The sequence below is a fragment of the Sparassis crispa genome (assembly GCF_003851025.1).
Source record: "Sparassis crispa DNA, contig_000004F, whole genome shotgun sequence".
Classification (NCBI taxonomy): Eukaryota; Fungi; Basidiomycota; class Agaricomycetes; order Polyporales; family Sparassidaceae; genus Sparassis; species Sparassis crispa.
The window spans coordinates 866,449-893,484 of NW_020939751.1; the positions used below are offsets into that span (position 1 = coordinate 866,449).

General features: G+C 54.0%; 13 protein-coding genes across 13 annotated transcripts; 6 read left to right on the top strand and 7 right to left on the bottom strand.

Moving 5' to 3' along the window:
* Positions 1-425: 425 nt before the first annotated feature.
* Positions 426-1,120, bottom strand: SCP_0502970 (hypothetical protein; the record flags this gene model as incomplete). The annotated part of the gene is made up of 3 exons (XM_027758361.1): positions 426-461; positions 516-785; positions 845-1,120. 3 exons carry the CDS (start codon positions 1,118-1,120, stop codon positions 426-428), a joined length of 582 nt encoding a protein of 193 aa, XP_027614162.1.
* A 942-nt stretch (positions 1,121-2,062) lies between these two features.
* Positions 2,063-3,301, top strand: SCP_0502980 (hypothetical protein; the record flags this gene model as incomplete). Its single annotated transcript, XM_027758362.1, has 2 exons — positions 2,063-2,675; positions 2,730-3,301. The coding sequence occupies 2 exons, from the start codon at positions 2,063-2,065 to the stop codon at positions 3,299-3,301; spliced, it is 1,185 nt and encodes a 394-aa protein (XP_027614163.1).
* A 1,537-nt stretch (positions 3,302-4,838) lies between these two features.
* SCP_0502990 (hypothetical protein) lies at positions 4,839-6,174 on the top strand (the record flags this gene model as incomplete). The annotated part of the gene is made up of 3 exons (XM_027758363.1): positions 4,839-4,847; positions 4,915-5,785; positions 5,840-6,174. The coding sequence occupies 3 exons, from the start codon at positions 4,839-4,841 to the stop codon at positions 6,172-6,174; spliced, it is 1,215 nt and encodes a 404-aa protein (XP_027614164.1).
* A 499-nt stretch (positions 6,175-6,673) lies between these two features.
* SCP_0503000 (hypothetical protein) lies at positions 6,674-9,223 on the bottom strand (the record flags this gene model as incomplete). Its single annotated transcript, XM_027758364.1, has 2 exons — positions 6,674-8,893; positions 8,948-9,223. 2 exons carry the CDS (start codon positions 9,221-9,223, stop codon positions 6,674-6,676), a joined length of 2,496 nt encoding a protein of 831 aa, XP_027614165.1.
* Positions 9,224-10,344: 1,121 nt separating this feature from the next.
* Positions 10,345-10,539, top strand: SCP_0503010 (hypothetical protein; the record flags this gene model as incomplete). Its single annotated transcript, XM_027758365.1, has 1 exon — positions 10,345-10,539. The coding sequence occupies one exon, from the start codon at positions 10,345-10,347 to the stop codon at positions 10,537-10,539; it is 195 nt and encodes a 64-aa protein (XP_027614166.1).
* Positions 10,540-10,655: 116 nt separating this feature from the next.
* Positions 10,656-12,775, bottom strand: SCP_0503020 (PSS-domain-containing protein; the record flags this gene model as incomplete). Its single annotated transcript, XM_027758366.1, has 15 exons — positions 10,656-10,706; positions 10,777-10,948; positions 11,028-11,140; positions 11,193-11,384; positions 11,438-11,469; positions 11,517-11,562; positions 11,614-11,628; positions 11,682-11,747; positions 11,803-11,886; positions 11,942-12,120; positions 12,177-12,259; positions 12,318-12,428; positions 12,480-12,544; positions 12,597-12,604; positions 12,661-12,775. 15 exons carry the CDS (start codon positions 12,773-12,775, stop codon positions 10,656-10,658), a joined length of 1,332 nt encoding a protein of 443 aa, XP_027614167.1.
* A 478-nt stretch (positions 12,776-13,253) lies between these two features.
* Positions 13,254-13,559, bottom strand: SCP_0503030 (hypothetical protein; the record flags this gene model as incomplete). Its single annotated transcript, XM_027758367.1, has 1 exon — positions 13,254-13,559. The coding sequence occupies one exon, from the start codon at positions 13,557-13,559 to the stop codon at positions 13,254-13,256; it is 306 nt and encodes a 101-aa protein (XP_027614168.1).
* A 3,485-nt stretch (positions 13,560-17,044) lies between these two features.
* Positions 17,045-18,517, top strand: SCP_0503040 (hypothetical protein; the record flags this gene model as incomplete). The annotated part of the gene is made up of 7 exons (XM_027758368.1): positions 17,045-17,115; positions 17,173-17,227; positions 17,295-17,339; positions 17,398-17,438; positions 17,497-17,576; positions 17,629-18,241; positions 18,298-18,517. 7 exons carry the CDS (start codon positions 17,045-17,047, stop codon positions 18,515-18,517), a joined length of 1,125 nt encoding a protein of 374 aa, XP_027614169.1.
* Positions 18,518-18,751: 234 nt separating this feature from the next.
* SCP_0503050 (Transport and Golgi organization 2) lies at positions 18,752-19,854 on the bottom strand (the record flags this gene model as incomplete). Its single annotated transcript, XM_027758369.1, has 4 exons — positions 18,752-19,016; positions 19,088-19,522; positions 19,577-19,753; positions 19,811-19,854. The coding sequence occupies 4 exons, from the start codon at positions 19,852-19,854 to the stop codon at positions 18,752-18,754; spliced, it is 921 nt and encodes a 306-aa protein (XP_027614170.1).
* A 583-nt stretch (positions 19,855-20,437) lies between these two features.
* Positions 20,438-22,296, top strand: SCP_0503060 (Actin-like protein; the record flags this gene model as incomplete). Its single annotated transcript, XM_027758370.1, has 10 exons — positions 20,438-20,523; positions 20,577-20,691; positions 20,753-20,821; positions 20,874-20,997; positions 21,051-21,195; positions 21,246-21,401; positions 21,456-21,631; positions 21,686-21,821; positions 21,881-21,943; positions 22,005-22,296. The coding sequence occupies 10 exons, from the start codon at positions 20,438-20,440 to the stop codon at positions 22,294-22,296; spliced, it is 1,362 nt and encodes a 453-aa protein (XP_027614171.1).
* Positions 22,297-22,524: 228 nt separating this feature from the next.
* SCP_0503070 (hypothetical protein) lies at positions 22,525-23,569 on the bottom strand (the record flags this gene model as incomplete). The annotated part of the gene is made up of 2 exons (XM_027758371.1): positions 22,525-22,579; positions 22,638-23,569. 2 exons carry the CDS (start codon positions 23,567-23,569, stop codon positions 22,525-22,527), a joined length of 987 nt encoding a protein of 328 aa, XP_027614172.1.
* Positions 23,570-23,834: 265 nt separating this feature from the next.
* SCP_0503080 (KIN17-like protein) lies at positions 23,835-24,835 on the bottom strand (the record flags this gene model as incomplete). The annotated part of the gene is made up of 3 exons (XM_027758372.1): positions 23,835-24,266; positions 24,328-24,767; positions 24,820-24,835. 3 exons carry the CDS (start codon positions 24,833-24,835, stop codon positions 23,835-23,837), a joined length of 888 nt encoding a protein of 295 aa, XP_027614173.1.
* A 306-nt stretch (positions 24,836-25,141) lies between these two features.
* Positions 25,142-26,240, top strand: SCP_0503090 (hypothetical protein; the record flags this gene model as incomplete). The annotated part of the gene is made up of 5 exons (XM_027758373.1): positions 25,142-25,309; positions 25,368-25,619; positions 25,686-25,830; positions 25,888-26,104; positions 26,156-26,240. 5 exons carry the CDS (start codon positions 25,142-25,144, stop codon positions 26,238-26,240), a joined length of 867 nt encoding a protein of 288 aa, XP_027614174.1.
* Between the last annotated feature and the right edge of the window lie 796 nt (positions 26,241-27,036).

Here is a 27,036-nt window from a genome sequence, read left to right on the forward strand (position 1 = left end):
TTGCGGGGTGGCCGACATACAGTTCGCAGTACCAATAGGCATATGTTCGTCATAGAGGTATGACATCGTGCATCGGCATCGGACCACCGTATGTTGAGTTCCTTGATGCTGACCCACGCGTCCTTCCCCCAGCAATGCTGCTAATCCGTATGCAGCTCTCTGGTACTGTATCTCTGGAAACGCTGTCGTCATTTACCGCAGGAAGGGAGTCTGCCTGTAAACCTTCGCCTCTCATGACTATCTGCACCACCTCCGGTCTGTGCCTGCTTTCCAATTCATCGCTTTGGAACTTGCCTCAGCCTGTGCAATGCCATGAATGAGTCTATTGGTGGTCTCCGCGCTCACACCATCTCTCTCAACTAAACCACCGATACAAGATTGCCGTCTGGGGGATGATTTACACGAATGGTATCCGGATAGCGACATTAAACGTGAAAAAATGCCAAAGCGTCAATGAGCGGCTGAGAACCTCATCAGTATGTCGCAGGGCGCTTGGAGCAGACCAGGACACAAACCGCGATGATATCCTCGGAGCGTACGGCAGCACGCAAAAACGCAGCGACATTGACTCTCCGCTGCCGGAACGCGACCGTCTGCCCGGGACGCCAAGCCGCCCAGTCGGGGGCATCCAGACTCTCGGGCCATCCCTCGTAGGTCTGCAGGACCATCCTGCGGCTGCGGACGATGCTTGGGTGATCGCCCGTCCCCGCCGGGCCCGCGAGCGCCAGATACAGGGTGAAGGTCTCGGGATCCTCGAACACGCCGCCGTCCGCGGGCGCGGGGGGCTGGCGTTCGGCCTCATCAGCCTCCCGTGAACCGGACGGCGAGCCACGTTCACACGCACCCTCGTGCGCTGCATCTGCAGCATGCAGCAGACCTCTTCGGCCGCGAGTGGGCAGCGCGGATCTGAGCCTGAGCCTGAGCCTGAGCCTGAGCGTGCGCGTGCGCAGGTGCTGCTGGACGTGTTCGCCTGGATCCATGCGTCGATAGGTCCGGGCAGGCAGAGCACTTCTCTGCGATAGCGCAAGCGCTCTTCTTCTCGAGAGAGGCGCCGCTGGCCCGTCGCCGGCCGGGTGGACTTCGGGTCGCGCGCTGCAGCTGGAACCCTGGGCATGTTCATTGGAGTAGTCGCTGAGACGATGGTGGGATGTGTTCCTCCTTGCCTAAGGCTCTCATATTTATCGCAGCCACACCCCAGCAGGACCACAGAACTTTGAAGGTGATCAGCAACAATCTCCTGCGATCCTATCATCCTAGGGCCACGATTCTTGGGCGCTGACTTAGGCCTGAAAAGGCATGTGCACTCAAGTACACTTGCCCTTCCGGGACGAGATGGGCTCCCAGATGATTCTCGTGAGCGGTCGTCTGCTGAAAAATACGGCCCTGCCGGAGCTTCGTATGATCTAGTGCCATGTGCCGCTATTGAGTAGATGGACACGAACGTCCGGATGAGGCAGGTGTCGTCCGTGTTGCGGAGATTGAGGGGTGGCTGCACTGCTGCGCCCGCGTACGTTGGTTCGCATGTCAAGGGCAGAGACGCCTGCAGCACCGGGCTGAAGTGCTAGCAGTTATCGATGTCGGGATAGTGTTGTTCGTGCCGTACTCTGGGCGGAACCGGTGTGTTTAATCCATACAGTTTCCTCGTGTCACATGCAGGGCAGACACGACCCAAACGAGAATGATTACGTGAGGTAGACAGACGTGCCAGCGAAGCAGTGGGTTCCATGACATTGCACAGGCAGCTGCACAGCGGCGAGTCAGCGGAATGACTAGGAGGCGCGGCTGCGGACCCACAGAAGCCAACAGAGAGTCAATAGAGGACGCACGTGACGGGTAGATGGAGGAGAGATTTCGCGGCCCGATCTCGCATTCATGGGCCTCGTGTGGGGGGCGAGGAGGAGGGATCCCCCGCTCCCGCCAACTCTCCCTCAGTCCCTCACTCTCCTGGCGCAAGCGCTAGTCAGAGGGCCTCCCGGTCTATATCTGCGCGCGCAGCGAGACGACTGCTGGGGCCCGCTCCGAGGGCTCGACACGACCACTGCCACGACCCTGCCACGACTGCATGCTCTTTCCCCTCCCCCTGCTATCTTCCACTATCGCCACTGCGCTCGCCAGCTGCGGCCGTTTCGTAGCCTCGTCCCTCTCTCCACCCCTTCATTCCACAGACCACCTGCCCTCTCGTATCGAGTGGTTGCACCCATCTGCGTGCCCGCCGATCATGTTCGAGCTCAAGGACATCTTCAAGCGCGTTCTCACCCCACCCGCGCCCAAGATCGGCAGGATCCCACTCCCCGACGTGGGGGACGACGACGACGAGCCCGTCTACACCTTCCAGCAACCCCAGGCATGGTACTCGGAGAGCGAGTCCTCCACGTCCTCACCAAGTTCTCCCGTCGCGATGCATTTCAGATCGTCCACCCCCCAGCGTGAAGACGACTGGAAGCCCACGCGCCGGGCCTCGACCCCGCGCACCGATCCCGTGGTCCATCGCGGGGCGGCGCCAACACCGCTCAAGCCAGTGGCACACCGTCCCACCCTCGCGCCGGCCAGGCCCGAGTCCAGGTCGGCGCACAGCAGGTCGTCGACGTCCCCCGCCTCATCGCAGCGGGCCTCCGACCTGCGCCCCTCACCCTCACTCGCGCATCCCAAGCCGCTCAAGGGCATCCTGAAGCCTGGTACGTGCTCACCGTCCTCTGCATGCCGCCTTGACGTCACGTTCCCCCCTGCAGCGCCGCCCCCCCAGCCCGTGCGCCTGCACAGCCTGCTCTGTCCGTACAATGAGCGGGTGGCAGACATGCGCAAGATATACTTCGACATCTCGCAGCGCGTTGAACACATCCGCGACCACGACCCCAAATACCCCGCCCCGATTGCCGTGCCCAAGGCCGAGCTTGACAGGCGTGTCTCCGATTTCCCCATCTCCAAGATGATGATCCGCTTCCCGGACAGACCCCAGTGGGACTTTGTGGTGCACCCTGAGCCTATACCCGAAGGCGGAAAGGGAATACTCGTCATGCATGTATTCCACGAGATCTGGAAGACGTACAAGGAATTTCTGACCGAGGAGGAGAAGGCGCAGTTCCTCTCCGGGCCGAACGGTGAGCGGATACGGAAGTCCTTTGAGATGCGGTGCAAGCGGGAGGGTCGCAACCGCGAGTTCGAGATGGAGCAGGGTATGCGCCGGGTGGATACGCTGGCGGGGCGCACGATCTTCATGGGGCTCACGCGGCCGGACGAACTGAACAAGCCCGATCACCACTGGGTGCTTCAGCTGGGTCTCCCAAAGCCTGTGACACGGTGACGCGTCCTGGACGATCGCGTTGCACTCGCACCTCGTATGCTGTGATTTCGATACCCGTTACGGTGAGCCTAACTCCAGTGTCAGCAGCGCGCCAGGGGCTGACGTCGCTAGCTGGTCGTGGGCTGTAGGACTGGATCCCGATACTCGCCTCCTTCGCTGTGCTATTCGTTCGTTCCGCCCCCGCAGCCCCCGCTCTTCGCGCCCCGCGCACCGTCTTGTCGCACGATACCACTCCGGCCGCTTCAACGTCGCTACCGCCCACGCATCTCCCCTCATCCTGTACCATTAGCACCACCATTGCACCCCGCACTCCCCATAATCGCCCGGGCCGTGAGTCGCGCCCCCGCATACGGACCCTCGGTATGTTGTACAGTAGCACCTACTGCCGCCTGCAGGGCGTGCCACGTGCCTGCCCATTTAGCCCCCGTGTAATTCATTCGTGAGTTTTTGCCATGCCCAGTGCGCGAGCCGTGCCGAACGATGAGTTGCTCGATGTGGTGCGTCAGCTGAGGCGTTCGATTTGGCACCCCCGTGTAGCGTGTTCCCCCGCGGCGATGACCGTGTGGTAGAACTATCAGCCCGCGAGGCCTCGAGGAGGTGTTGTGCCCCAGGCAGCGTTTATAATTCTGATGATGGAAGGGAGGGTCAGCCTCGTGGGCCGGGCCAGAGTAAACGCACGATATGGCTGGTGCACCAGCGACATTCAATACATACTGCCCGTCAAGTATATTTTCCGGAAAGTCAGGATCTTCACGCGTGCACGCTGAGGAGCCTCTTCGCAAGCTTCGACGGGGAGACATGGACGCGTTTTCGATCACCCGGCAGGCCTGAGTAGAAGGTTTGGTCGAAGAGCCTGCCACACCACAATCAGAAGTAAAGACTTTCCGATAGGACTGTGTGAGTGATGTCTGCGCAAGGCAGCACGCACCACGGTCCGCATTGGGATTGGACGATGAGACGAGGGTTTGAACCTCGCTCAGTCAGCCAGACCGGAGATGCTGGATGCAGCAGGATGCCGAGTCGCAGATGAAAGTCGCGCAGAAGAGGCTCCGATACATGCAGAAAATGTCTGTTCAACGCGGAGTAAGCTCGTGGGACTAGCGTGTGCAGGAAGATGGACGTGGCCTGATGCTCGTGGATCTAAAGCAAGTGTGAATCAGTACTGCCGAGGCTCATGCTCACCTAAACACTGATCAAGATTCAACGAGAGCTCGACAGCCTGAAGGGATTGTCGTCGCTGGGCGAGAAAATCAACCATCTGTGACTGACACCGCGATCACGTGAACGATTCGTCACGCGCTTGTCACGAGTTGGTGTGACGGCTGCATGCGAGTCCTGGTCACAGCCTCCGTCCGGGTCCGCTCAATCCGCAATCCACCACTGCCTAGCACTGCCTCCGCAGGTGAATTGTGATTCTGTCCATCGGGCAGAAGCGATGAAAGCGGTGATAATAGTTGAGACCACTGACCACTGCTGTTCTAATTATCCGGATACTGATCGTCCGTCAGTGACTTCTGATCGGGCGACTAAAGTCCCGATGGCCGTGGTATGTAGACGCAGCCACAACCAAACCACAACGCTGATATTTATGCGCTGACATTACAACTCCCCAGATCATGTGTAGCGCTACCTGCTGCTGCGAAACCGGCAGGACGCACCAACCCGTGGTGGTCCTCCCGCCCGAAATTTTCGACCACATCATCGATTTTCTCTGGGACGATCCCAGCGCACTCGCCGCCTGCAGTCTCACGTGCCGCACCTGGCTCCCGACCACCCGCTTGCACCTCTTCCGCAGCGTCACCCTCGGCGGCGCACACCACTGCGCCCAACTCAATGCCCTCCTCGATGCCTCCGCCGCCGCCTCCACCGGCATCCCGCGCTACATTCGCGAGCTCTGCATCCTCACCCCGTGGATGGACGAGCACGGGCACCTCAACCACCTCGGCCAGGGGCTCACGCTGCTCCTTCCCCGCCTCCGCGCCGTGCAGCACCTCGCGCTCGCGAACGTGCTCTGGAACCCGTCCTTCAGCCCCACCACCAAGCAGGAAGAAGAGTGCTTCCTCACATTCTCCCCCGCCGTGCGCACCCTTCGCCTCAGCTTCGTCGACTTCGAGAACCCGCACGACCTCCTGCGCTTCCTCTCCGCATACCCGCAGCTCCGCACGGTGCACATGTCCAACGTGAGCTGGGGCAGCAACGCGGGGTTGGGCGCACCGTCCCCTGTTGTGGTGCCAGAGCTTGGCGCCGGCGAAAAGGCGATCCGAATCGAGGACCTGACGATAGTGGACACGGGCCAGTTTCAGACAGCCGTCGAGGCCATGGCGTCGCTATTCCTCAGTCCCCGCTTCGACCTGCGTCTGCGCAGGCTCCACTGGGGCGTGTACGCGTTCGCATCACGGGGGCCTGGCTTCAAAAACGTACTACGCAGGGCCGGGACGCACCTTGAAGAGCTCCAAATCGCGCTGTACTCTCTGGACACCGACGGTACGCCTCTGCCAGCGCTACTACTCTCGCGTTTCTGACCGCAGTTGTACGCAGCTGCGCTCCCAGACGACGTCACACTCGCGCACAACACGCGGCTCGCGTCCCTGCACATTGTCTCCAACACGTTCGCCGGCGTGCGCTGCCCGTGGGTGCCCGCGCTGCTCTCTACGATTGCCTCACCGCGCCTCTCGCAGATCATCTTCACTTTCCTCGGGACGGTGGGAGTCGACTGGGCGCACGTGGACGAGTCCCTCTCCCATCTCCCCCGCACGCTCCCGCGTCTTGTTGTCACATTCGGGATCCATGGCGGCGAAACGGTCGACGCTATTAGGTCGTCGTTGCCGCGCCTGAGCGCGCGAGGCACACGTCTCGATATCTCTGTTTGCTGAAGCTCCAGCGTAGTGGTCTCTATTACTCGTCCATAAGTCGCTAGCCGCAGCTCACCGCCGCCAGAACTGACACTGGTGAGCTGTCTGGATACTCGATCTTTTTGCCTGGATTCTGAGGACTATGTTGACCAGACAAGGTCAGGGCAATAACATAATATTACTACTTTACATTTGGATGCCGAGCGATCCGCTGAAGAAATAGGTAAGAATACGTGGCCATGCATTCGCACTAATACAGTACAGTACAAATTACCGTTTAACGTAAATGCTCAGCGTCCATAATAATATGCACCGTGATCATGAGAGAAAACGAAAGGTGTACAAAATATAAATGATTAGACTGCGAACGTATGGTCTGGATGCTTGAATCGGTGGTGGTATACGGCATATGGGATCTGCGCACGCGAACGAAGATCAGCGCGCAAGACGACAGCAAAGCATGGTATCAACTGACGAAGTAACTTGTTGCAAAGCACGAAAGCCAGATGTGTCGGTGCGTCTACACGAGCGCACACGCGCCCTCGTCCCAGTCCGCCCGCGAGATGTAGCCGACGGCCCTGCAGGTCGGACACGATACTTCAACCTCTCCTTCTTTCTTGTCCTCGCCGCCCCATCCGGCAACGCGCTCGGCACTGACAAGACAGGATGGATGGAACGTGTGTTCACATACCTTCTCGTCCATGCCTTTGCCGAAGGGATGGATAGAAAGTTGGCGCAAAGCATTGGCATCTCCGGTAGGTAGGGGTTCTTCGTCGGAGGGGCCGAGCCCACAGCTCACGTCCGAGCATCGTAGCCCCATCTCGTGCTCTTTGCGCTCAATGCGTTGCCGCAAAGTAGGACCAGGGGCAGCGGGCAAAGTCCATTGGGGTTTCGGCGGACGTGGACCTCGCTGGAAACGACCGCCTATATTGACGGGCACATCCACGGGCGGATGCATCATCGCCGGAGGGAACGCCTCGAAGAAATGTGGGGTAGGGCCCACGAACATTGACTCGAATGTGGGGAATGGACCATTTGGGCCTGCTCCTTGGACATCTGGTGCACCGCCATCTAGGTTGGCCTGACCAGCAGGAGCACCGCCAGCGGGAGTAGTATCCACGGGCTGATGTAGTTGAGGCTGTGGACCGCCGTGGGCGCCAGCGCCCGCTGGATGAGGGCCAACACCGAACAGACGTTCGAACAGCCCACGAGCTGCTTCTTCTTCCAAGTGAGTGAAGCCAGGAAGCGTGCCTGCGCCGAGGCCCGCAGCGGTAGTACCAGGAGCCGGAGGCATAGGCACTGGCATTGGCGCTGGCACACCGTCGTTAGTGACTACGGGGACGAAGACGTTGAAGTCGAGAGCGATGAATGGTGGCAACCTCTGGCCTGCAGGGCGCCCTTGGTTTGGTCTAGGTGCTGCATTCGGCCCATCGCCAGGAATCGGTGGCACACCTGCGCCCGCCTGAGCCTCTGGCTGAGGGCGAACCCGCCCTTCAGAGCCAACTGCAGTAGGAGTAGGCTGTGCATCAGTGGGAAGGGGAGTTTGGGGCTGCGTTTGTGGTCGTTGAGGTCTCCGCCTCGGCGAGTAGGTCAGCGAATCCGGGTCAATATCGAAACGACATGTGGGGCATGTCGTACGATGCGGCTTGGAGAACCACGGAAATAGGCAAGAAGTGTGGAAGACGTGGGAGCACGGCAGTACAACGATCTTCTTGACGTCCACTACCTTTGACCCGGCGGTGCCGGCACCCTCACCAGCAGATGCGGCGTCGAAACCTTCGGTTACCTCGGGTTCCAATTCGAACCCACCCGCATCCACGTCCGTCAACCTCTCCCAACAAATGGCACATAGTGGAGAGTCTCCCTCCGAGGTACCCGAGCCACCAACACGCTCCATCCTCCGCACAAGCCCAAGCGGTACTTCGTCCAATCCAGCAACAAGCCTCTTCGCGCGGTCAGGATCATCCGGCTCCTCGCGATGCATCCCGAACGGGAATGGAAATGCAGCAAAGTCCCCAGGACCGCCGAAGACGAGGGTCGGGTCACCTACTTGAAAGTTCCCACCCAGCATTTGCTGTAAGAATTGCCGCATATAGTTGGCATCCATCCCTTCATGTGGGGGTGCATTAGGACGTACACCGTCGGGAGCAGGCTCCCCAGCAGCCCCTGCTGGCGCACCAGTGCCCGGCGGGGTGATAGGAACGTTGAATGATAAGTTAATCATGGGAATGGCGGGAGGAGGCAGATGGTCTGGTAGCTGCGCGGGAGCATGCGGATCCGTCTGTGCACCCGCACGTTGAGCACCGTCCGTAGGAGGTGGTGGAGGAGGGATAATGTCGAACGAGTAGACAATCCGACTGAACAATGGCGGCGGATTAGGAGCGTTGCCGGGAGCGTGAGGATTGGGGGCCTGGTGTGCCGGTTGCGGTGCAGCACCGGGAAGCTCCTGATTATGGACCTCAGGAGAATGCATGCGTTGGCGGTTGGTCTCCCGCATATTCTCCTCGTCCTCTTCATCGTCGACCCTTGCACGACGCGCGCCGCGGATTGTCGAAGGCCCAGGCTCAGCGGGAGTAGAAGACTCCGCAGCCAGAGGCTGGCTTGGATCTACAGTCATCTCCACGTCATGCATATCGACGTCACTGATGGAGGGACTCGAGACGGAAGCTAGAGACGGCATAGAGTCTGCCGGCTGTGTATGATGTAGCGGTGTCGGCGAGAAGCTCGCCTGTGACTGTTCCTGTGACCGAGAATGAGTAGAGTGGGACGACGACGATAGAGAAAGGCCATTTACATGATGCGCTAGAGCTTCCTCAGTAGCGTCCATTGGACTATCTGTAGAGTCCTGCGGATCCTCCTCGGACACGGTCTCTAGAGGGGGTAAATCGGCGAGTTCGGGGTCATCCTCTGGAGGGTGCTGGTCTGCAGCAGGTGGTGGTGGTGGTGGAGGGTGATGCGCCATGCCGCGAACGAGGTTCTGTAATACTTGGCCTATCTGCTGGCCAATATTAGGGTTTGCGTCGAGAAGATGTTGGAAGAAACCGTTGTAAACGTTGTGGTTGTTGTCCATGGTGAAGAGGTGTCGATGACGACGTGAAGCGTGTGTCGGTGATGGTTGTCAGATGAAGACAGAGAGAGCGGGTCGGGGGCGCGCGGGAGCTTATGAGCTGCGAGTCGCGTTCTAGCAACCACCAGAACATTCGACCCCGCTCGACCCAAACTAGGTAATTCTCCAGAGGACTTTCCTGACAAATCTTCGGTCCAGTCCACCATCGCTATAAATCTTAGATCTCAGCATGCACAGTCCTGAACAATTTCCTGCAGCAGCATATATCCTTCCTGGGATCTCACATGCCGGTGCGTTCAATTGGAGTCTAGGACAAGACGCAGTACACGACCTTGACTCTCGACTGAATAGGACTCTAGAATACAGTGAAGTGTCCATTTTTCCTCGTCACGAGCTCAAGTATGTTTCCAGATTTGAATTTTTTTGCTGGTTTGGACAAGTCACCAAGTGAGCAAGCTAAAGCATGAAGTGCGCGTATTCTTCTCGCAGTTCTTCGGTAGCCATCACGATTTGTAAATTCGCTTGTTCTGCCTATTGTATGACTAACGAGTTCTGTACTTAGGTACCGAAATAACCATGTAATGCTGCTTGAAGCCCAGGTGACAATGAGTCCATGGCTTGGCCTATCCAAGTTCATGGAAGGGATTCCGGCGTGCCAAAGAGGTACAGCTATAGGTCGTAACATCTCGGTCATCTGTCCCGGTTACCAACTTCCGAGATGTGTTTGAACGCGGTGAGCTACTTTTAAAAAATATTTCTTCTTGCTCGCGTCGAACTTGAAGCTATAAAAGGCTCAAGAGGAACGAGATCATTATATGCACCTCCTCTTCCTCATGGCATGACGTTACTTCCTTCGGGCTCGGCAGGCTGCGACATGTTTGTTCCCCCCCTAGATTTCCTCCTGGTGGCCTAGGCCTGTTGAGAGTATCGAATACTCTACTCCTCCTGGTATCTGTATGACATCACTACGCATCTGGTACGATCTGGTAATTACCCTTGGGATCACGTTTACCCGACGGTAGTGTGCGCAACGGGCTCTCTATCTCCACGCTATCTTCCGCAACTCTCATCTGCACCACGGGCCAAGTCTGCGGGCTCAGCGCGCCTCTCTTCGTGCTTCTTTCATGATCGCGACGTACATCTACGCGATCACGATGACTTGCGGAATCGAGATTGTGGGCGGGACAAGGGCGGGCACAACACCTTGTCTACGTACGCAGATAAAGGAGTATCACTTTAACTACACCTCGCGTGGAGCACACCCCTCCACGGCTGCGGGATTGCACGCGGAGAAGAGAGCAGCGCGTGGAACTGGGTGAATATTTATTACAATATACGCCGGACTACTGAGACCGACGAAAGTACACATTTTTGACAAATTAAACTCTCCCTCTTAACAAAGGCGTCCTTAGGGTCATTGTCCGTTCACGAACCGTCACTTGCTCTTGCGCCTCTTCTTACATTCTCTCAGACTCGGAATTCCGAACTGTATCAAAATGAGATCACATCAGTCAGGTATCAAGAATATTGGAATATTGTATGCAGAGCGTACGCACCTGCACTGTGGGATACAACACCAACAAGAATGCTCCGATGGACCACGCCCACTTGACGCTTGTGGGCAAGGGGTCTGGAAACTGCCCTTGGCTCCACTTCGTGATCGCAAGTAGCTCCGTGCCAATCGTAGCGAGGAGCAACCACACATGCTGCCCCATCCTCACGGCTTTCCTACAAGTTCACCGTAACACGGCCAAAATGTATCAGAGACATGTTATCGAAGCATGTGTCAGAGGAAATAGACGCGTACCTAGGGTCGTTCACATATTGATACAGCTCTCTCACAGCGGGTAGGGCGCACAGGAAGACTCCAGCGAGACGCGCAATAACGAACGGATGATCAGGTTCCATCCACAACAGGGTCTAAGTCCCGTCGCTCAGCAGAAATATAGAGCGATAATCACCGCGCACGTACCTTCAGGTAGAACGGATTGAGTTCGGCGGCAAGGAAAACAGCAAGAAGCACGACGACGGCGAAGTAATGCCCGAATGAGGCTGTCCCTTCCCACTTGAAGGTTGTCCAATCATGAGGGGAGAACTGGCTGATAACACGCTGTGTCTTCGAACGCAGCCCGTGGGTCTGTCGGAGACCCCTCCACGTGTAGTGCTGTAACCGCTGTCACGCCTCGAGAACACGGAGGTATTAATTTGACGCCTTACTTTGACCTCAAAATATTGACACGTTTTCATGCCTACAGGCGACGTAAAATGATGCACTGCTACAGTATTGTGGACGAACCTAGATATGTTCCCAGCCAATTGCAAATAAGCACGTCGAGGATCCACTAGCAGGACGTTCAGTACCCTGCTGTCAGGCAACTTACATGTTCACTTACATGATCCCACCAGCACTACACCCCCTATAAGCGTCTTTCCATTGAGAAATTATACACGAGATGCGCACCTCGGCAAAATTTGGGAGTTGATGTTGCAGACTATATTCTGCCAATTCGAACGCTATGCTGAGAATCTGCGTGGACGAGAGTTCAGCGTTGACTATGCGAAAGAAGCAGAGGTCAGCCCACCCAGCAAAACCAATAATCTCGTAGGATCAATGCTTTGCCAAACCATCCCAAGGCATGCGCAACGCAGAAAATATCAAGTGCATTCTGTGTGTCAATGTCACCGCTTCTGCGAAGAAAATGCATCACGTTGGTAGCTTACCCACACATTGAGTGGTGTAAACGCGCAATTCTCCGCGTAATTTTTCTCCGGTAAAGGTCTCCCTAAACTCGGGTCGAGATATACGAGCATCTCCCTGGCAGAATCCAAATCTTGGAACAGCAGAAAAACGAGCGCCATTTCATACAAGAGGTTGACACCCAGGACAATGCGCCAAAATGCTGCAAACAATTGACTTCCCTGCTGCATGAGGGATGAGGGATGGACGTAGGCTTACCAGGATGAGGCCTAACGAAAGGTCCATCTCGGAACTGAATCATCGAGAACAATAGGAATGACGCTATTACGGCGTATGCCCCACTATTTGCAAAGTGAACACCAACGTTGACTTCTTTCACGGAGCGGCTGAGCCACATACACGCGACGCTTATCTTTTCCCTCTTGCAAGACATCTTGTGTTGTCGCCACGTATGCCAACACTGTCAAACCCACACTCAACGCGGTCAAAGTGATTGGTTTATAGAAAAATCTACGACGCATCCGCATCAGATGCTACACTCGACGGTAGAAGCAAACGTACTCCACGCTGGTATCATGCATCTCTTGGAAAGGTGTTATCCGTGTGTACGGTTCCGTTCTATCCGCCTGTGATATGTCATTGGCACCTCCTGGCTTCGTTCAGAAATTAGACGCTCACATCAAACCCTGTTTACGCCTCTTAGACAGTTCTGCTTATCACAACAGATACATGGCGAGCTCACAACGAACAGGAACGCCATTCAACCCTGGTTTCGGCTCTGCTTTTTCCACTGCGGGAGCGTCCGGCTCTTCCGTCGGTGAACCCGTCGGTCGAGCGCTATCCTTCTCGTCAGACATTGGTAGGAAAGTGGTCAAGTTTTTCACAGTCGATGATGGTAAGAGAGAAAAGGTCAGATAATGAAGGCTGGAGATACCAACAGCGTGGACTGGGTGCCGCGAATGGTGAACCTTGGTCTAGCACGTTGCTCCGTCGCGTCGACGGTTACACGTTCACGTGCGCGTCGGGTTCACCGACAATTTACGTACATCCGAGATCTATCTACCGTCCGCTCTCCGGGTCAATGAAGAAGGCTGCAACTCTGCCTTCCAAGGTTGCGAGTGTCATCCACTCGAATGTGCGGAGATAGAGGAGGGGCAATATTATATTGTAGCTGTCATTGTCAGCGCTAGCAAGCACTCATCAATTTTGATCCAGAGGCCGTTTGTTCAGGTGGAGGACAGCGAAAACGGAAACTCTAGTATTGTGCCAGGCCGCCACCTTCTCGTTTCCGAATAAACATGAGAACCTTTTGACGATTATCAATTCACACAGTAGTTACGCCGCGCTGCTATCAGAACTCCGTGCGAGACTCGCACACACCGCTACCTTCGCGCCGGACTCAGTAGAAAGCGGATGGAACACCGTCGACGCAATTGTCGACTGGAGCCATGGCTCTCCTCTCGGAGACTCGGGTACCGTAACCTCTTCGAAACATGGGCTTGGATGGGACTGCGCCTCGGATGAACTGAAAGAGAGAACCATTAGGTCTGGGCGTTTCTCCAGCGGGAACCTATGTGGGCCAGGCGCGGGTGACATGAACTCCGCACTAGACAGATCGAGATGGACAGACTTCGGTACCATTCAATCAGCCTGGGACGGGGAACAACGTAAGGGATCATGCCAGGTCACAATGGAACATTACGAATTCAGGAGTAGCACAGGCAAAATCCGAAGGGTGAACCCGACCTCGGACGAGCACAGAAAGATCCACCAGAAAAAGTCGTGAGGTTCCTTTTTCTCAAGGCTGTGCCACCAACATGAGTATCCACAGAGGGGGGCCTTCTTTGCCTTCGGCTCAACGGGAGCCAGGTGTTCCCCGTGATCAAGGATGACCCGTATTCTGGACTGTACGCCGATCGCACATGGGCAGACGCATAGCAAGAGTCTGATAGATCAGGATAGATCCAACGCAGCTCGAGGGTCCTCGTCTGTCCTACTGCTGCTGAAGACCTCAAAGCTGGCATGAAGAGCACACGCGCGAATGCGTGACGGAGTAGGTTTGACGACTGAGCCCAGAGCTAGTGGTTGCAGCTGTCAAAGGATATAACCGAAGTCACGGTGTTCTTAGGAAGGGAATTTCTACCTAAGAACATCTGTAAATGTATGAAGGTCACATCTATCGACGCGATGCTTCATGCGAAACATACCCTATTGATCAACAGGGATCAGCGCGGGCATTGGCAGACTGGTACGTGATAGAAAAAAACCCACAAATAGGATACTGGAGAAAAAGCGGTATATCCGATGGTGGAGACGGATCAATGATGTACCGACCCTGTGCAGTAAGTAGGTCAGAAGTCTTCTTGCATAGAGAAGTGCAAAACGGGTTGGTGCACGCCTGAGTCAGTACAGGAGCGTCAGTTACGGACAATGACTAACAGATGCTTGGGCCTCAAGAATCAGTCGACGTCGAACTGCTTATTCTAGCCATACATAGTAGAGCCCGTTAATTTCCCAGACAGATGTGATGAATGAGCCTACCACTCTTTTCTCTTTCCTGTTCCCATCGAAGTGGGTGGCTAGCCACCTCTGCGCTGTGAGGCAGAGTGTCGGACGAAATTATAGTCTAGATTGTCGTCAAAGTCTCACCCGATCGCATAGATAACATGCCGAACAGAGGGACCCATGCCGGTAAAATGGTTACCTACCCATCCGACGAGAAGACGGAAGAAGATTGTAGTCACTGCATCTCTGGATCCGAACGCAGCTGCCAAGCCCCTTGCACAGGTGTTGGGGAGTTGGACACGATCGCGGGATGATGTTGTTGAGATGATGAAGGTCGATGTCACGCCGATCAACGTGAAGGTCGCAGAAGCACGTATCTTTCAATCAATGCAATAGACAGTCTACAGCATCGAAAAAGGTTGGAAAACGTACCAGTGCCTCAGTATTGATGTTTTGAAGTCGCCAAACAGTTTTCACCCTGGTCCCTGCGCCCTACAGAGATGATCATTCGGGGCAGCGCCCAAAGGCACACGGCACCCCCCGAGGGTGTGTGGTTCGTGCGTGACTCGACACTCGTTGCCTATGAATGCGAAGAACGCCATCAACATCGCGGCCTTTTCTCTCGGATACCTTACCGGTGAGTACCATTCTGGAGCTTCATTCAGGTTTCTGGTGGACAGATATGCCACTCTTCTGTCCCTGGATTTCAAGAGTCAGGTGAGTGGGCTGTGATCATTGATTGCGAATGTCACGTACTGGATTCAGAAACCCCGCCCGCTTCGATGCATGAGACGACGCGTCCTATCAAGCAGCCTGCGAACAGAATATGTCGACCAATCACTGGCAGCTCAGGTCCTTCTCATGGTCAGCTTGCCGAAGATTGCGTTGCAGCCTGAATTGGTCCGTTGTTGTGAGTCACCTCAACCTGGATTCATCCTCAGTGTCGTGGTGTGTAGCCGTGCCCCGGGGACGCTAGTTGGGCTTAATCTCCGAAAGCTGATACCTTTAAACGTCGATCGCAACTTTCCCGTGATTGTGCTATATTCCCGGCCCACATGAAGCGGTATCGGGAGGAGACACCCTTTCTGTCCATGCGCCTCCGTCTTCATGCGATTGGTCAACCTTTTTTTCCCTTTAGCTGCGGTCACGACAAAAATATAGAGTACGGACGCGGGCGGAGAAGTCTACTTTCCAAAATCAGCTTATTCAAGTCCTATCGGAACAGTCTAGCAGTCAACACGCCCTATTCTATTCAATACGTTGTCGAAGATCCTATTCTTCGTGCCATCTGGGATCAGTATGCCTGGGCATCTTTCAGCCAATATGTGCAAATACAGGCTGATGAACGCTGAATAATCCAGGGTCTGTTTTCGCACTGTGTGGGGATCAAAGGTCTCCGGCGCATCATTTTGTGGCTCCCTCCAACTCATCTGTCCCTGGACAATCCTTAAACACTTTGCCTGCTCGCTGCTGCAAGGCCGGAAGCCACTCGGAACGCAAGCACCATGTTCTCATACATGTCTTGCACCGTCGCTACGTACACTTATTGGCTTTGAATTGCTTCGCTGTAACATACACGCATCGACTGGTGCCCTGACGGAGCCGGGAAGTCAGGCACGGTGACACCAGAGCCTTCGGCTCCTCCCCGGACACATTATGGTGGACCTTCAGGTGAGAGGGACGGGGTATGTATTGATTGAGACATGGGTGAGTTTTTCGTTTATGTTCTAAGATAAGGTCTAGAATAAGAGCCAAGGACAAAGAGAAGAGCGCGTGCGACACCGTTTCCAGACGAGTTAGCCTGGGTCGTTCGGGATACGGAAGAGCCTCGAGTAGGCTGAATCTCGAGGATGCGAACGCGAATGGTTGATTGCGTGCTGCACTCAATGGCAAGCTGTGCTTGCAGTGGAAACATCCCAGACAACGTGGATCTGTGCGGAGTCATTTGACTCGTCCCTCCCCAACTCTTCACCGCGTAATCTCGTCAGGCAAGTCATCACGCACGCAGCCTGATGGGATGAAGGATTGCAATTCAATCCTGAGCACAAATATCGCTGCCAACCGCTGCTGCAAGCGCTCTGGTTGGTGCTATCCTGACACCGGGCGGTGAACTAGTACGGAGGCGATTCTGAGCGATTGCATTACTGACGGCGGCCATAGCCCCGGACGGTGGTAGTTTAGACTACGTTGCGCACAGAACCTCGGCACGTAAACAGAGATTTCCAGATATTAGGAGACTCGCCCCGATAGCAGTATTACGTGCGCGGATTCGCAGCTTTATTCGAGAGTATAATCTTATCAATCTTCGACGCTAAAGGCGTTGTTTTCGCACGTTGTGTCACGCATCTGCGAAACGTGCCGGCAGCCCAGAATTGTCCCGCCTAGAAGGAACAATGACCGTCTGCGTCAGGCTCCGTCAGGGACGAACGAGCACTTCTATGCATTCGGGCATTACGGTTTTCGCTCCAGCCTAATTTCGGGACGTTTATCCAGAACAGTCCTTATTGCCCATGTCAGGCGTTTAGAACATGGCGCTTGCCTAGGCATAAGTACGTACTACAGTCGATCTCACTTTCCCCTGATCCACCACCATAACAATGACCTCTGACTTGGCCCCCCCAATGGAGCCTCTCCAGTTCAAGGGCGAAGTCATGGACTTTGACCTGGAATTCGACGGTGACCATCGCAAAAGGTGAACTCCATATCTCACTTCAGTAACACGAACACGGCTTCAATGAGCTGCACATAGGCGCAGGAACAGGACGACGCAGTCATGCCTAAATTGTCATACCTCCAAGCGGAAGGTGAACACCCATTCATGGCCATTTCACATGGCCCGATGAGCTCACTGGACCACTCTAAATACTACAGTGCGACAGGAAGCGGCCATGCCAAAGATGTATCCAGCTCGGTTTGGTAAGGACACGTCTGCCTATCTCCGTAGACACCGAGTTGAGCGTGGCCGGTCACTTAGACTGGTTTATGCGTGTACGAAGTCGACGATCCTGCTTTACGGTAGGTGCATCTGTTTTTCATGCACTTTTGAGTGACCTGATAGATCTTCCTTGGGCAGAGATGACCCGAACGTCGACGAGACCACTCGTCTACGTAATAGGATCGCAGAGCTGGAGAGCTTGGTGCGAGAGCTCCGAGGTAAAGTCGAACGCTACTGTCTAGGTGTTGTTCGCTGAGGTAAATGATGCAGGCAAACCGCATCCTCGCTGGGCTGAGCCGAGCTTCTGCGAGGGTGACGCGAATGAGAAGTGGCATTCACGGTCCTCCAAACGTGGCCAGCCGCAGTACCAAAAAATGAGACCGGACGGGGTCGACGAGCGTGTACACGCGAGCAGCGTTGCTTCGTCCACGTCCACGCTCGTCAAAGCCGAGCAGACCGTGAACCCGTCGCACCAGCAATTTTACCGATTGCCTCCATCGTCTAGCTCAGCCTACCCCAATACTGGACATCTCCTTCCACAGACCTTTTCTCGCGACCGCCAGCAGTCTCCGACAGATGACTTGTGCTATACGTCTTCTACTTCGGCGGTGACATACGGGGATCACCGCCACTCGGACGCTGCTACCACCTCGCACTGCGACCAGTACGGCCAGCAACCCTATTCACGGAGCATGACGGTCGAGTCTGAGTCGATGCAGCCTTCCTGCTCTTGTCTGACCAATCCTGCTGCGGGCCTTCCCCTCATCGCGTTGACGAACCAGCTGCGTAGCGCCTTGGGCATCCTCAGGCAACTTCCAGAGCACAATACGCACCATCAATGTATTATCCTAAGGCGCATCATGGAGCTGGATGATTTAATGCAGTTCGTTCTGCTCTCGTAACAGTGACAGGTCGGCTGACAACGTTTTGATTTGACAGTGGGAACAGCCCTGGAGCTGTTTCCGGCTCTTCGTATGACGCCCTACCCACTCCAACGGAGACTGAAATTCTGTCCCCTATCTCTACGTCAAGCCATTCCAGCATGGGTAACGCCATGCAGGAGTGGCCAACGATGTCCACATCGAGTGGATACGACTCGTATTTTTCCGTACCGCAAGGCCAGCATGGTACTTATCAAAAGTCGTATCATATGGGTTGAAAGTAGTTGCTCCTCTTGTACCCCGCGTCATGAGGTCGGTGCGTTGGGCTTGTCGCAGACAATCTTGGACGATGTATTTTTGGCATATTTTTTCAGGTATCGATGATGTATTTATGAAATCACGTACATTCTCCCCTCTCTGCTTTCTCCTGTCCTCTGGTGTAGTATTACCACATTATTGTACATTATGACACATATCCTGTGTAGACGTGATGGTAACTCATTGCCCTACCGCTATGGAGGGCATTCTTCGATTTGGAAGCGGAAAACACGCTGCTTCTCTGCATCAGCTCTGACAGGTCTACCCTCAGCATCCAATGCCCACACATCGCGCTCGACGAACAACACGCTCCCGTTTCTGCCAATGAGGATAACGGTAGACAAACGGGTGCCGTAATACTCGCAATGTGCGCTGTCCGGTGACGCGACCACCAAAGGCTCCACCTGTATCGTGTTCCGCAACTCGGAGCGATCCAAGGGAGAAGGATTGCACTTCCAACTTCCGGTACCATCCATCGAACGTTAGAACGTGTCCGCGCACACCGCGGGATGATAACAAGAAATACCCACGTCAAAATCCCGAATAAATGTTCAACAATCTCGGATTCTGTAGTATCTTCTGTAATAGAATCCAAGACGTCCTGCATGCTTCGTGTTCCGTGCTTGACCTTCGTCCATTCTGACGCGCCGTGACGATCAATACCGTTCGACATTCCACCGCAGCGTCGCTCTTCATCTGATAGATGGCGAGCCGTGATTGTGCCAGCTCCACCAGAATTGGTGACAAAAGCAGCCTCTAGTGAGAGCGTTCGTTTGCCATCGGCGTCTGGAGTGTAGAGGGGAGTGGACAGGAGGAGATTGAATCCTGCGAAGACACCATTCCGGGAGACAATGGCGTGTACTTCATCCTCCAGAGTTCTACCAGGGAACCTATGCAAAAGGAAAGAAGACGTAAGGTCGCCTCGGGAAGAGTTGTATGTCTTTGGGCTTTCTGTGATATTGGTGCTGTATCGCCAGATTTCAATATCAATCTCGACCCCAAGAGTACGCATGGCTTACAGGAATGCGATTCTGCCGGTACGGCCAATCCCTGCCCACGTCCCACCAGCCAACAAATCTCGGCCTGATAGGACGAGACCTCCCTCAGGGTCGGTAGTTCCGCTGCTCTCGAAAGAATGAAAGTGGGCTTCTGACGTGGGTCGAGACAGGTACTCGTCCCGGTTGCTACACATGATGCTTAATGCGCCCAATGAGTGACAACGCAACATTTAAGTATCAGACGGTGTAACGCACAGAGCATATCGGGGATGTTCAAGGCACCAGAAGCCGACACACATCGGTTCTTTCACGTCAACGCGGATGTACTGGACATAGACGTCACATCAGAATAGAAACTGGGGGGAAAACACAGCCCGGACAAAGAAGGTTCAAATTGCGAACAGTCGGCCGCTCTTACCTAACTGTAGGTATGCTGGCAGATGGACAATATGGAGCGCACCACACAGTTTCCCCGAGAATGCGATGCCGCTTACGACGGAACAGTCGTAGTTAAAAGGCACGGAGATGCGTGTAAAGGAGCTTCGGGCACCCTGAGCTGCCAACGAGAGTTATGATGTGGATTCGGTATGTTACTGCGCAGTCAGTTCCGAGCCTGCGTTTGTACATATTCAGGCGCATTCAGGAGGTATCTCCGTCGGCCTAGAGACTCACCAGAGAGAGCTTGTCATGAGGTCTGCAGAGATCCGAGGCCGAGTCGTTGGGCTTGAGCGTGAACGTGGACTCTGAGAGAGTGTAATGATCTAGATGCGCCCTGTTTGGGTTCAGTGGACCTCTCCGCGAACCAGAATAGACCACATCGACCACGGACTCGTCGAAACTTCTCTCATTCCACAGTGCCTATCCTACGATCGTCGGGTCGCAATGAAGCTGCCTCATGTGGTCATCGTGGAGAATGGCGCAGGAACAATTAAGGCGGGCGTATTGGGTGATCATGGAGGTCAACCGAGGTAAGATAGGCAATCCACCTGGACAGATATACACCACTCACGCAGATCAGCAGAATCATTCCGAATGCAATCATCAGTTCAAAGGGGAACAAGACTGCATATTTCGGCCATGAATTTGAGAAATGCCAGGATTATTCTTCGCTGCATTTCCACCTTCCGTTTGAGAAGGTATGTCCGTCCTTTGCAAGAACGAAATTCAGGACAGAGAAATGTCTTCACAGTCATCTAGGGATTTCTAGTGGACTGGGACGCGCAGAAGGCAGTGTGGGACGGTATGTTCTCGAGTGATTGTCTAGAAGTCAGTCTTTTATACTTCGTGTCGTCAACATGGCGGTGATTGAACGGCGCAGGTGGACACGACAGAGTCATCGCTTCTGATAACAGAGCCGTATTTCAACTTGCCCAACATTCAAGAAGTATATGATCAGTTTGTCTTTGAGGAGTACGAATTTAAATCATATTATCGCTGCACTCGTAGGTCGTCGATATCCACAGTGCGATAATAACGGCTGATGACTTTCCTACAGCTGCGTCGCTTATACCCCATGGCACTCTGTTCGCAGGGCCGAGCCTTGAACCACCTGAATGCATGATCATCGTTGACTCTGGCTTCAGTTTTACCCATGTTGTCCCCATCATGAACGGTTCAGTTCTATGGAATGCTGTGAAACGGTATCTTCGTGTTCATCATCTGCCGTGGAGGTTGGCTGACTCTGTCCAAGGATTGATGTTGGCGGAAAGTTGTTGACGAACCAATTGAAAGAGCTTGCATCGTTTCGCCAGTGGAACATGATGGATGAGACATATATCATGAACGACATCAAGGAATCTTGTTGCTACGTGTCGATAAATTTTAGAAGGGACTTGGAGATCACGCAGTATGTTCCTGCCCGGCTTGTTGTGAGGACCACCGTTTCTAACGTCCGGTACAGCGCAAATTCAAGGAACAATGAAATTGTGCAAGAATATATTCTCCCAGATTTCTCTGTTCATCGGCCAGGCCGTATACGAAGGGCGGGAGAACAGCTGGACGACAACTCTCAGGTTATGTACATGAACAATGAACGATTCACCGTCCCAGAAGTTATCTTCCGCCCAGACAACATTGGTGAGACAAAAATAGATTTCTGGCAAATGTGTCTCATGTAACTCCTATCTACAGGTCTAAACCAGTGCGGTCTTGCTACTGCGGTGGCAAGTTCCATTAATCTTCTGCCAGAAGACCTACGAGGAATGTTTTGGGCCCACATCGGTCTGATAGGTGGAAATACCAATATACCTGGCTTCCAGGAAAGATTGTATGGGTGCCACTCGGACGCCGGCGGTAGATTTGTGCTGATTAGAGCCGATGCTACAGAACGAATGAGTTGCGGTCCCTCGCACCCGTTGAATGTGAAGTGGCGGTACACACGACAAATGAGTACGTCGCATGAAGAGTTGTGCCATGTTGATCCTAATGGCTGACCTAAACGTTGACAAAGCCCAATGACAGAGGCGTACCGATCGGCGGTCGGATTCGCAAGCAAACCCGAATTCTTTCAGTGTGTGGTCACGAGAGAAGAGTATTTGGAAATGGGAAGCAAGGCGTCCCGTAGAAAATTCAGAGATTGGAGACCTATGGACAGAGAGACGGACAGGGGGCGCGACTCGGCATTCAAGGGAAGGGGGATAAGAACAAGAGAAGACGATGGTGCCAGCAGTCCCCCAGCTGCGAAAAGGGGCACAAAGGCAAGAGGGAGGGGTCGTGGCGCTGGTGTACGGCGGCAAGGCTGAGCGCTGAACTTGTGCAGCGTGGTTCGTTCTCTTCCCTCTTCCCTCTGATCATTTGTTATTGATAGCGCACCGCCCACGTTTCTGGGTTCAGTTGGTCATACGGAGGCTATTGGTATAAGGCGATTTATGCAACACATGCAATGTAACGAAATGTGCCATACGTTAATAATCTTCCGCCGCCGCTCTCTGGGAAGGATAGTCCTTTCCCAGGGAAGCACCGCAAAGCTCTCACTCCGGGCATTCGTCGTGCTCTTCATCTTTACTCTCAATACGTTCCGTCCCCCTGTTTGAAAGGGAAGAAAGTGAGCATCTATGTGGTACCATGCAGCAGCAAGACATACATGTACAGGAAATTATCACCGTGCGAAGGAACGTCCTTCTGGTCTGGAAACCGGACGTCGCGCCAGATCGTGGCGGGAACGGCATAATCTGAGAGCATGAGCTTTCGGGTATTGTTCGTCTCCTCAGACTGCAGGCCGTTAGCAAGCGTGTTCTTCAAATCAACCAGGTGTTCTGCCGCTTGTTTCTCGAACATGAAGAAGCTCTCGTCCCTCAACTTGAATTTCAGCCCGGACTCGTGAAATGACTCTACGACCAGTCGTATTCCGAGGGTAGCGCATTGAACACAATCTACCCACGGTACCATCTGTTCGGTTTCGAGAGCGGTCTCAGGCGAGATATGCCTGTTAAATGGACCAATCAACAAGTAGTGGTTCTCCGCACCGGCCACAGGAGGGGGCCCGTGGCAAACAAAGTAAACATCAAGGACTTCGATCCACTTGCCGTCGACATTGTACAGGCATGATTGTTCGACGAGGCCGACATAACGGCGAGGCCCCAAAGCACCCAAAGGCGACGCCAACACCGAATCCGCGAGCTCAGACTCGGCAATCATGTCATCATCGACGGCAAATGCTATGTAGGATCCGTCCTCAACTCGCTGCACGCTATGACGAGCAGGTGTGGCGTCCGATATCGAGAATGTGGGCATCCTGACTGGGCTGGTCTGTGGCCCAATGAATGGCTCAATCCCAGTCCACAAGTCCGTGTCAATGTGCGCTCCTGGAGCTGTTGGGAATCCGGGAGAAATGGGACGCCACAGGGAGGTGGAAGGAAGATCTGCAGTATCCATGCTGCGCGGCCCGTCGAGCGGTTCGTTGATGCTCCAGGAATCCGTGTAAAAGTCTGGATCCGTCGAAGGGCGAGAGAGGATGGGAGGCGGAGGCGGAGGCGGAAAGGAGGTGATGATGTGAGGGAGGTCTACATGTCGCATTCTGAGAAGCGGTTCGAACGTGGAATTCTGTGGAGCAAATCCGAGGTAAAGGACACTAGGACGACCCTCTTTTATATCAACCCACAGATGCGTCGCTTTCCAATTTCTAAAGCGCGGTTGTTGATGTTTAGTGGCGCGTGGCGGCGCGTCCAAGTTCACTTCTAGAAAACAAAAGGTCACGTTCGCTTATTCTGCACAGGAACCAGTAGTATAATGATAGGGAAACAATGAGAAATACACCTAGCAGAGTCCCAGGGAGACAAGTCTAAGCCACCGCTTCTCTCTCCATACGCCTCCGCTTCTTCTCTTGATCTTCAAACATCAACCGCTCAGAGGCACTCATAGGAGCTTCCCTCTTCTTTCCAGCCACTTTCTCTACCTCAGGTGTGGGCGTAGCAGTCGCTTTGAGCACATTCGGCCGCTTGGGAGGGTTTGCGGGCTTCAGAGGATTGGCTCGATTCAGCGGTTTGAGCTTAATTGTCAAGCCTGATGAGGAGGATGTTTTTGGAGTGACTTTGGGTGCCAAAGACAAGACGACCTTCTCGGTGCTCTCATCCCGCTTCAAACCTTCCTCTGCAGGAGGAGGCGATGGCTCGGCAGAAGTTGAAGCTGCGGCGCGCTCAATCTGTTCGTTGATGAGCATGCGTTCCCGCTGCTCATCCGAGGTAGTCGCCCGCTCTTTCTTCAACGAAGCCTCCTGGAAGTTAATAAATTCGTGAGCTGATTATCAGGTCGCATGAGACGGGGTTGAAACGCACTTGTTTCGCTAAAGCCTTCGGACTGTTATCTATCCACGCAATAAACCACCCTTTCTCCGTTTCGTCCACCCTCGCCACGCCAATCCGACCCAGATGTTTCACAAACTCCGTCAGGGTAACCCAGCGAGTCGCATTCATGTGCAGGTGGCTCCGATCCTGGATGTACTCCTGATACACATTGTTCGCCTTCACACGCTTAGTGCCGAACCGCCGCGAGAGAAGCTGGACGAAGTCATGCTGGAACTCTGAGGAGAAGTCGGCGATGTGACGCCCGGCATTCTCGCCCACGACGAGCATCTGGCGCAGATGAGCCTCGGACTGCGCATGGCACTTGAATCCGTTCTCGTCCCGGCATTGTTTTTGGCAGACTTGGCAGTACCACCGCAAACGCTGAAGACCTTTTGCCTTCATCTTGTTGGCGAGATACTTCGGGGTTCCAACTGTGTCATAGTCAGTCCATGTATTGTACCGAGTATGAATAGGATAGTGTACCTTCCGCGCGAGGCATGCTGGATAGAAAACAGGTCGATGAAGTGGAATGAGTGCAAGAGGGAGGTCACTGCTTCGGAGTCGCCGGCGGAGTACTGCCGCCAGTGGAGGTGAGACTCAGATCGGGTGCTGACAAATCGATCGATTTGAAGGCCGGGGGTAACAAAATGTTGTTGAGGCGTTGTTGAAGGGTTAGAACAAGATTAGAATCAGATGTTACCAAACTTGTACTAAACGCTTCTGTCTTCCTGCATAATTTCTTCTCAAGCCCGACTTTGGCCAACCCATTTATCTGCAAACCACCCATCTTAGAACTGGTATCCTGATGGGTCTCAGCGAGAAAGCTAAGGGAAAGCAGCGTGCTGTAGAGCCGGCTAATGAGCCAGAGGCAAAGGCTCTGTCGAAGGATCTGACCATTCGATTCACCGAAGGTATTCCTGACCTCATGCTAGCTGTTGCAGAGAAAGACACGGTCCGCGACGTCAAGACGAATGCACGTCTCATTTCCAGTCTGAGCTTCAGTTCTAATTGATTTTGAACGGTCTTCACAGATCCGCGCTTCCAGACCACAGCTAGAAAAACGTCGTCTTAAGTTGATTCTGTCAGGTCAACTTCTTACGGACAGCGCCCTGTTGTACACCAGAATCGTTGTTCTAGAGGAGCGACAACGTCGAGCTGCGTCTGGAGGCCAGCCGAATGTTGTATCACTTGAGCCAAGCCCCGCTGCTTCTACCTGGTTGCACTGTTCTGTTGGCCCGCCAATAGCAGACGAAGAAGAAGCGGAAGAGGAGAGTAAGATCCAGGTTCGTGCAGTGTGCACCTTGCTTCTGGAGTTCTGAGAATTGATTCGCATTGTTTACTGCTTCTAGACCGCTCAACTCAAGCCGTTGCGAGGGTTCGATCGGCTGGCGGCTGCTGGTTTCTCAGCACAAGATATCGCCAATTTCCGGCTGCAGTTCCATGCACATTCTGCAGTGGATTATTTGGACCAGGAATTTGAAGACGATGAAGAATGTAAGCCTATTTGATTCTCTTGTTTTTTATGTCTAGTGTGTACCGGTGACGCTCTAGTTGACGAGCACGCTCGAGCGCTCGAAGAAAGGTGGATAGAATCTATGGACGGCGGGACTGCCTCGCAGTCTGCTAACGCGTCATCCGCGATGTTGAACGGCATTGGCATCGGGTTCTTCTTCCCCCTTATCCCGTTCTTCTACTTTCGCCCTCCTAAGCCGGCCGTTTTCTGGGACAATGGGGTTGAGCACGAAGTGATGGGCAGCAGCATCTTCTCGTAGGTGATGAGCTGTGCTTTGTCATATGAGATACTAAGTATAGCACGTAGGAGGCGCATGCAAATCGGTGTCATCCTCGGATTTATTGTGAACCTGATTTTTGGCACATGGATTTATCTTTTGACAGCACCTTGACTTAGGTATACACCTTGAATTTCCCCACAATGTATTGTTTTGCATCGTTGTCCCCTCTGAGCATCGTGCGATACCAAACATCGTGAGCACTCGTACATGGAGAGCGTGCAGTACAGTGTAACGGCACCACTTTGCACACCCCCATCACTTTGCACACCTGCCAGGCACACTCTCAATTCTGACTTGACTGTCCTGCTTTTTTTTGTGTATCTAGTAGTTTATTAGATCCTTCACTGTGCAAATTTCTGAGGTGAATGGGCCAGAATTGCACAGGCAGGAAATTTTGAGATCGGCCAAAATGCAAGAACTAGCCGAGTAACACTTCTGTACAGTAAATGCTACAAAATGATGGTCCTCTCACACAAAAACACTGTTTTATACAGAAGGCTGACATGTTTCTGAACATCTTGTTCACTTGCTAAGAAGGGATTAGAGCAGAACTGCGTCCTGTAGGAAAGATTTATGGCTCGTGAAGTAGTCCCGACGCGTCGTGAAGCGGGCGCTTCTCACTCGCGCCGCGCTGGGAGCAGGCTGACGGACGGTTCCCACGGGTGTGCAAAGTCGTGCAGTTCGTGCAGTTCTGACCTTGCTCAATCCGAGGGCTGTATGTTCCTCTCCCGTCCCGAATAAAATGTCGCAAAAATTGGTAGATACATCCTAAGGCATCTTAGAAACTTTATGTCTCCTCAGATTTGGGCAGCATATCGTGTGAGCTCCGAAAACCTAGTAAAGGCTATATGGTGTGCAAAGTGGTGCCGTTACACTGTATTAGTCTTCCGGATATCATTTAGTGCAA